At 34.3% G+C, this 9831-nt stretch overlaps 1 protein-coding gene across 1 annotated transcript in view; it reads left to right on the forward strand.

Annotated features, from left to right (window-relative positions):
• Positions 1-214: 214 nt before the first annotated feature.
• LOC127846142 (gamma-aminobutyric acid type B receptor subunit 1-like) overlaps positions 215-9831 on the forward strand; it is a 23444-nt gene continuing 13827 nt past the window's right edge. Inside the window, exons 1-4 of the mRNA XM_052377318.1 lie at positions 215-292; positions 3805-3942; positions 5583-5753; positions 6250-6351. Of these exons, the coding sequence (XP_052233278.1) occupies positions 215-292; positions 3805-3942; positions 5583-5753; positions 6250-6351 (489 nt within the window). The remainder of the gene's footprint in view (positions 293-3804; positions 3943-5582; positions 5754-6249; positions 6352-9831) is intronic.

The raw sequence follows: 9831 nt of genomic DNA on the forward strand, positions 1-9831 counted from the left end.
AGAACGAGGCTCATTTACATGTAAATACTTAGTGACCTAAAATCTTCCAGAGAGGACAGGTTATAGTCGTGCAATGATCGTAGCAATATTGTTTGCACATGTTGCCGGATGTCTCGCGCTTGAAGGTGAACCGAGGGAGCTCCGCCTTCTTGGGATGCTGCCGATGACCGGAACTGCTTGGCCAGGAGGAAGCGCGTGTCTTGTTCCGGTCCAGATGGCTTTAGCAGACGTTAACGCATATCCGAACCTTCTGCATGGATACAACCTCACATACGAGTACATAGACACCATGGTATGCTAACTTATTTAAATAAAGTAATGTATTCATTACTTTTTAAAGTTCATATAATGTGTTAGTTTGTGAAAAGTTTTTCATTTACTAGGACTTAGATTTACGAGTTGTGCCGGTGTCAGTCTTACTGATATTTATTTAAATGTAGACCATTTTATTGAAGTTTTATACAACTACGTCTGTGAATGAACTTTATATGTAATACATTGATATACGTTTCACTGTTGGTCAGTTCATATTATATACAAACCACAAAGCTTAGATTAAATTTTTTTTCATTCTTGAATAAAATCTGTTTATATTGAAAACATTCATTTTTTGTTGAACATTTCATTAGTATGTTTGCGAATGAATTATATCACAATACGGCATCAAAACGGATAAAACAAACAGATACCAAAAGAAATAGTATGTCTAATAAACATAAAACATAGTATTATTAATTTAATAATATTATATGTCTATTATAAATTGTACGCATATGTTCATAAAGCTGAAGGTATAATTGCTTCCAGTGCTGGTATATTCTCAACGTTTTAAATCATTTGTATTCTATATGTGATGTTTCAATATGTTTATTTACTAACATACATGTAGTTACTCTAGTTTTTCTTACTTAATATGGGCCACTCATAGATTTTTTATCTTATTCTGTGATCGTTACCATTAATATTATATTGTTGCTACAGTTTTAGCATTATTCTTCGAACGACAACCAAACTTCATATGCGTTCATGCGATTGCTCTTTTAAAAGCAGCAGTATGGAGCGTCCTTGATACCTTATTCCGACCGAGTGTGTCTTACATGCAGTTATACAGTAACACGTTAAACTCGGATAAGAGTATCGCGATTTCCAAGCAAATGATTGATATTTTAGAGTGTTTATTCAAACAATATTTGTCGGTTTAAGACCTATCTTTACTTAAGAGAGCAAATATAATTGCCGGTGTCCGTATTGCATCCATTTTAACTTCGAAATAAACGTATACAATATTGATATTTTGAAAAATAGAACTTCTTAACCCATTTAAGCCTAGCGTCTAGAAAAAAGGCCTTGGAAAACAGCGTAGACCCTGATGAGACGCCACATGATGCGGCGTCTCATCAGGGTCTGCGCTGTTTGCTTGAAGGGATTTCTGTTAGAAATATTCTAAATATAGAAATAAATATACTAGACATCCCTAATTTTGGAAATAAATTGATCCAAATTAGAAGGATGGGAAAGTCCACTAGGCATAAATGGGTTAAACGTTCATCAGCAAATGGTGTAAAAATGTTCCAGAAGTTATTTTTTATTGGATATCAGCGGAATACTATTACTCATCTGATAAGGAGAAGAAGTTTATTATTGTTCGAAAGAACTGAGACGTCTATTTTCAAACTACCCTATACGCATGTGCCGTCCAATATTAGCCTGCGCAGTACGCACAGTCTTATCGGGACCAAACTTTCCTCCTAGAATGTATGTTCGTTAAGATTTTTGTACAAACCAACAATTCCATAAAAGCGGTCAGTGTCGTTCCAGATAAGCCTGTGCAAACCGATCTCGGTCGAGACTTTACGCTCATGCATTTAGCCTGATTTCCCAGAAGGCGACTCGAATGATGGTTTTCGACTAACTTTTTACCTTTACGTGAACAGGGAACATATTAGAGCGATGATATTTCTTAAGTGTGGGAAATTCCATGCAGAAGGCCAATCACCAGTCAATCAAACCGCTAGTTAATCGATGTCGCGAGTTTTTCAAAACTAGTACTGCTTAAGTGTTGAAACTTCAAAAACACATTAATGGAATTGTGCACATGTGCGCATTTCTCCGGAAATCATGGACCCTTAATCACCCGTTAATCTAGCAGGCAAACCATGTATAGATATTTGTTGTGGGTACCGTTTTTAGAATTATAATTGTTTTAAAGCTGCAATGGTTTTACACATGCAGTATTTTGATGCAGAGTTTGTCCGACAAAGTTGAAATGTTTAAGTTCAATAATATTACATATTAAGACTGCATCGATGCATAATACTAGTGGTGTTTATATTTGTTTAGACTTTGGGTGACATAATACACGTATACTGAAGAATGTAGTCCGTTACTGCATTTAACCACTTTGCATCCAGATTCTGCATTCGCAAACAAAATAGCTCCGATGAGCGCGTTCCATCCATGGCAACGTCTTTTCACTGTGGCATTAGCACCCGAGTAACACACAGTAATCATGGAAGGTGTGTACAGCGACGAAAACTTAACCGATACAGCGCATTTATGTTCTTTCGTTTTAAGAAATCAACTGCGTTCGCGATATGGTAGACACAATTTAATTACCACGCGCTACATTTTTTACTGTCAAAGTAAACATCTCAATGTTCTCTGCGCTACAAAGTTTTTATGTGACAATTCGCCCGTGCTTTTCATGCCAGTTTTGAACTTTTTCCTTACACACGAAATACATGGTGTGGTTGTCACTTTCACATTTGCGTTAATGTTTTCCAAATAATCAAAACAATCTCGTATATGTCCGTCCTAACAGTAGAACATTATCAACATTTTTTTTTGTTCCCATAAAGTCGCTATATGACCTACACTGTGTCGGTCCAGCAAATACATTAATTGAATATATACATGAAAATGATAATTGAATCTATATGATATATAGAAACCTTATCACAACGTTTGTCTTCACGAAATCTCAGATACATATAACACTTAGTCAGAGATAAAACCTAGGTCATCAGTTCAAATGATAATAATCAACATTGTTTTCACAAACGTTTCGCAGTTATGAATTGGCATGCACGACAATGACTTGTTTTAAAAAGCAGCATTTACTTTTAACCCCAATAGATAAATCACCCATTTCTGAATTAAAACTATATTGAACCTAAAAAAGAGTTTGCAAATGCACATAATATATAATATTTTCATATACAATACGATTCGGGAATTATTTGTATTTTTCTATACTATTAGATTAGATTATTACCAAAATCGCTACCCATTAAGCCAGAAGCGATCAAAATGTAAATTTTCCGTAATATTGTTGATACTCTTAAGTTGATGAAAAATACGAAAGTTAGTATTGATTGTGCCATATTTGATTAAATATGTATTTTCGTTGGTTGATGCTGTCATTACATAAAAGGTATATTAAGCAGACATAACTACTTCAGCTAAAAGTACTCAACTTTTGAATAACCTTGTCTATGCAAACCCCGCAGACAAAGCGGCCTACATACCATAGCTCGGTGCACAGAACACGCAAAACCTTTTATGATTTTAATATCTTTAATTAAAAGTAATCTACAGCATCTCTTCAAAAGAAAAAAAAACACCTTTATTTCCGTTCGCGTACTTTGGACTTCATATGCAGACTAAAAAGAATCACCCTTGTTTAACAGCAGAGAGTGATTTAAATAATACACCACAGCTTTTTACTAGTTATGATTTTCGCACAGCACTTCTTACATTATTGATGTGTTAATTTACGGTTATGTTAAGCTGGTATTTTTGCAGTGTTCTCGCGGTATTTGCGTCTATAGGACATTCAAGGCCCTCAACGAATATCCGAGCTACATGATGCTCCTAGGAGGAGGGTGTTCGCCATGCACGGAGTCGACGGCAGAGGCTTCACATTACTACAATATCACCCAGGTAGGACGCAATTGAATACTAGTGTGTCATGTTATCTACATTATTACCCAGGGAAAAGGCCACGAAGTAACGTAATTTCATTTTTAAAAAAACATTACCCATTTAGTAGGACATAATTATAACAATATTACCCAGGAAATAGGCCAACTAGTAGTATAATGTCATTATTACTACAATATTACCTATACGTCATTGAGAAATATGCTGTAATTATTATTCTAGCACTTCCTAGGGTGTAGGTCATTGAGTAATATTATGTCATTTTTATTACAATTTTGTCAATGTAGTAGGTCATTCAGTAATATGGCGTAATTATATCTACAATATTGACCCGGCAATAGGCCACTTAGTAATATTATGCCACTATTACTACACACTTATCCAGGTAATAGGTGATTGAGTAATATGTTTTCATTGTTGCCATAATAAATATACGGTAATAGCCAATAGAGAATGATGACGTCATTATTACTACAATATAATCCAGGTATTAGGTTATTGAGGAATATTATGCAATTATTACTATTACATACCTATGTATTCGGCCGTTGAGAAATATTATGCCATTATTGCAACGATATTCCTCAGGTGTACCATTAAGTAATATGATGGCATCATTACATTGCTAATACCACGGTAATATGCCATTAAGTGCTATGCTGCCATTATAACTACGATATTAGCTAGGTAGACCACCAAATAACAAGATGTCAACATCACCACAACATGGCCCAGGGAGTTGGCGATTGAGTAAAACGATTCATTTTTAATACACAATTACCCATGTCGGAGGCTATTGATTTTTATAATGTTCTTATTACTATATGCCCTATCTTAGCCCACTACGCCACGCCATGACTTGACGAGGACATGCAAACCTACAACCTATGCAACCCTGGTGTTGTCATTATGGACGTTTCGGTCGCAAATGTAAAACATGCGTGTCGTGAAGGAAGAATTATCGCGAGACAATCCAATCGAAAATGTGTTTACGTAGTAATGGTTTGAATGCCTTAGGACACTTGTGAGCGTGTCGCTATTTTTTCGAATGCAGGCCGTACTCTCGGTGCGTTCTAACCGCGCACGCATAGCGTCCGTATAAGACGTATCAATTCCATTTGGCGTACCCGCAAATAAACTTGGGTCACCGTCTTTAAGTCTGTTTACACGGGAGCATGATTCTAGAAGGCTAAACAACTTGTAAAAAACATCTCTATTTTTGCTGAAATATTTTTTACCTTCAGAATCTAGAATTTCTTTATAAGGTTATCGTGGACATATTATAAGCTGACCAAATGAGGATATTGTGTATGTGTTATAACCTATTATTTACAAAACAAAAAATCCGAATATATCATAATCACAACGAAGTTGTTAATTAAAATTTTAAGTTGGACTGTTTTTGTCTTTTCTTTTACACAAATGTGACGTATGACTCCGAACACGTTTATAAAAAGTAACAGTAATAGAATCAATATATGGTAAATAGTTACCTTGTTTTGCTGTTCAGTCAAAGATGATGTCCATGGCAATATTTGCATTATTTTCATTTTCAAATCAAAATCAAACACCATTCTTTCGAAAAAAAATATCAACAAGTATTTTGTCTCTTTGTTAGATTATTATGGTTTATTTTTCAGCTTAGTTACGCGTCCACATCACCAATCCTTTCGGACCGCGCTCGGTTCAAACGACTCTTTCGCTTGGGGGCCCCGGACCAGTCCATGAATCCTACCCGCGTCAATCTTCTGGGGGCCTTCAACTGGCACCGAGTTGCCATAATACACGAGGCTCTGGAGTTCTTTTCTGTTGTAAGCTTTTGTGACGAAGTAATATTCCTATGTAGGTGTTTGCACATCTGAAGCAGATAAGTTATTTTCTGCGATTCGCTTTTTTTTTGACGAATCAGCATTCGTATTGTTCAACATGTAAGCAGTAGGGCCAGTCAGTAACCCTGTGTCGTTAAGAATTTCTTATTTTGGAAAATACATCAATTCCAATCATCAACATGATGCTGACTCTTTTTAGCTTTTTTATCCGTTATTGAGAGTATGTGATACGATATTTAACCTTAAAAAACATACAACATTTTACTATTAAGTTGAAAAATATGTTACCTAGTCATTAACAAAGTTGTATTTTGTCCGATGTGTGACCTCCTCCAAATGGTTAGAAACGCTGCAGAAATTCCAAACGATAATTACAATGGACATTAAGTCTGAATTAGTTATCATAAGATCTTTGCCAATGCCAGAATCTTTTATGTTTTTTCATATTACTCATATTATTTGTCTTTGTACTTTCTAGTCAATGAACGAGCTAGTGGTGGCCCTTAAGGAAGCTGATATAGACATAATCTCTCAAGAAGTCTTCATCCAAGATCCTTTCGAAAGACTGAAAAATATCAAGGTAAATTTGTCTGACTTAAACTCTGACTCAGTGACTGGAAAAATATAAAGGTAGACTTTTCTTACATACAAGTACAAATTTCTCACTTAAACATATGACGGTCAACCTTTCTGACTGGATTGCAAAACAAAAATGAGGATTTAACTTTTCAAGAGCACATGTTGCGAAAGATAAATTTCAAAGTGATCTTTGTTGACAATGGCACGATTCACGAGCCAAGTCGAGAATGAATATTATCAAACAATCCTAAAAAGTCTCTTTCCCAAAACATTATATGCGATAACTTACTTATTTAACAATACTTTATAACGTCACTATTCCAGATCCGCTGTCGCAATTTATAAATTATTGGAATAAAGCACTATTCAAGGGTCTATGTAGCGAATCTTTAATTTCAATTAAAACTTTAAATGTCGCATACTGAGCAATGGCGGAGTAAAAAATATTAGTTACAAGTTTATGATTGCGTTAACATTCCTGAGCTAATGTCGATATCGAGACTCACAAATGAAGCTTATTGCTACAATCTTATCAGCATTCCATTCAAGACTATGGAAGCTCACGACAGATTGTCAGGAGAGTATTTATTGTAAAGATTCGTTAGTCTTTTTAACTTCAAGTGTATCTTTGCCTATACAAAACGGTACAGTGCATGCAACACAACATTAAACATAACGAATGATTAGACCTTGTGTGAACGCCGTGGAACAATCAAATCATAGTATCGGGAGTTTAAGCCAGTTGTATTACGTCCAGCAACCAACCTTAGAAGGGCAACATAAAATTTACACACGATAAGCAACTTAACTAAAATTTGCTCCACTGCGTATAGCTTCGATGGACAGAAATATTACACCATTGAAGATAATTACGGGAATGCGTTAAAATGCCTCCACACAGTACAAATTGAATTATTACAGAATCTAAATAAAGCTCAGCTACGCTGATATAAAAATGCGATAAAGTAAACGTTGTTTAGAACAAACAAGCAATTAAAAGATACGGGGTTGAAGGAACTTATTTACTGTCAGCCAATTTCAATTTTTCAAGGTCAATTATTTTCAAGGAATGTGTAGTCAGTCAGTGAACATAGGTGTTATGAATGTCTAATTTTAAAACGTCAGTATAACTAAAACATGATTAAATTCTTTATATTAAAGTAAATGAACATTCTATCTAAAGGTTTTCTGAAGATTAAAAATTGTTTAATAATTGTTTAAGTTTACATTGAACACAATACGTTATTTAAATTCCTTAAAAAATGAAAATACATATGAATTAAATGGAAAAAATATTTTTGTTAGTAATTTAATTCGAGGTAAACATACTTTAAATATGTATACACACTAGAAAATGTCCTTTTTTTATTTTTTTAAATTTCTTTATAAATGCATCTTTAATGATTTTCCAACACAAAATGACATGCAACTGTCTTATACTTGCAGTGTATGCTGATTTTATTATGAACATGATATCAGGTCGTTTAAAAATGAAGCCTTCTTTTCAGTTTGCACTGCGTTTTGTAAACTTTATGTCAGACATGAAGCTTTTTTTCCTTGTCATGATTTGTTATGTAATCTCCAACAAAGACATAATACTGTCTGTAATCTTGTTTATCAACATACGTAATATTTTCACCCGTAAGTGTATAATATATACAGGAAATGCATATATTCTTAATTTCTTTAATTAAAAAAACATAACGCATTAGCTTTAAATTGTGTTTATTATGTTAAAGTCTGTCTTTCTTGTATGGTAAAGGTAGGGCTTTTTCCACTTTGCTATGCTCATTGCTTTGTATATCATTGTCTATAATTGTATAGACAAAGTATGACTTTACATGTGTTGCATATGTATTAATTTGTATCTGTAATTGTACAGTATTGTAATAAAATGTGTTGGAAAACAATTTGTGTGAGATAGTGTATTTTCCAGTCCGAAATTTCGGAGGGGCAAAAAGAATTAGAGCATCTATGAAAATGGGTTGGTTTAGTTTAAAAAAAAAAATATATAGAGTTACAAAAACAGATACAAACACAACACTTTGTCATTTGGTTACTATTTTTCCCACGCGGATCAATGTTTGAAGGCAGTGAAACGTTTGAATCGCCCCCTGAGCTTGCAACGACATGGCCCGTTGCATTCTAGCAGCTTGTTATTTCGATAGGTATTGTATGCAAGCCCTTCCTTCTCATGAAAGGTTCGAAGTCACTTTAATACGCCACAGACGGTTTGTATTTAAGTTCCAAAACAGTGATCGTCATTTGTTATGTTTATTGTTTTGCCCCATGTTGTTTCGCTAATGTGTCACTTGCTTTCAATAAAAGACTAACTGACGTTAATAGAAGTTTCTCTCCTGATATTGGTTTTGTAGTTTCCCGTGCTTCAATACAAGAAATACGTTCAAAAATTGCGAAGAGGCTTTACTTGATATTATGACAATTTTATACGTTGTATGCTTTACTAATATAAAATTCCTGATTTTCCATTAGGTAATCTCTCCAGTTAATTGCCATGTAGTGAAATGCGAACAGCCATTCACACGAGAAAAACACGCAACGAATTTTGCTTTAAATGCCTTGATTGTTTATAGCATGAACATACAATCTTAGTGTTTTTTTATTTACTTGTATAATCCTTTTCATAAATTTCTATATGCGTAATATTACTATCTCATATGTATCAAATATAGCTGTTGTTTTATTAATAAATTACTAAATTACGTATAGATGATAAGGTATTCAAAAGTAGAACAATATACATATTGAATTTATTTAATTCATTGTTGAGCCACACATATTTGAGAAGGCAAAATATACTGGTTTAGAATGTACTTGAAGTTTTAAGAACCATCAATAAAGTTACACATCAAAAACCTGTCCTCCTAACACAAAGGTCAAAGTCACAAAATATAGCAAAATGTTAAATTGGATCATAAAATGGACTTTCCAAGCTGTAATTTGGCCATTCATTATGCAATACGCCATGTACAAGCGGCTTGTCGAGTGTTTCACGCGTCGCTTAAGCGCAAACGTACAGGTCACATTTCGCGGTTTAAAAATAAATTGTGGCATAGTGAAGCTTAATTATTTATGGTGAAATTAAACAAATAACACATGCTCATTTTCTGGATTCATCGTGATGCCTTTATGCTCCATGTCCCTGTATCAAAGGTCAATGTCACATGTTATGGTGTAATCTCAAGTCAAAACTGTAACCTCATCATCCGTCATGCAATTTTAATATTATTTCCCGAATATGTTCACTTTTGGTGACTAGGATTGCATGCAAGACAAGTGTCATAAGCATTAATTTATGGGTCACACTAAGAAGTCAAATGACGAATATGAGTTTTACACAGCTCGTATAAACTGTGACTCCGTAATTCATCACGCAAGTTCAAATGTTGGAAATTGCACCCCAGCTCAAATGCTTTAAGGTAACTTAAGTTTATATATGTTGTGGGTTCCCATACACATA

This window comes from Dreissena polymorpha, chromosome 9, assembly GCF_020536995.1.
Source record: "Dreissena polymorpha isolate Duluth1 chromosome 9, UMN_Dpol_1.0, whole genome shotgun sequence".
NCBI lineage: Eukaryota > Metazoa > Mollusca > Bivalvia > Myida > Dreissenidae > Dreissena > Dreissena polymorpha.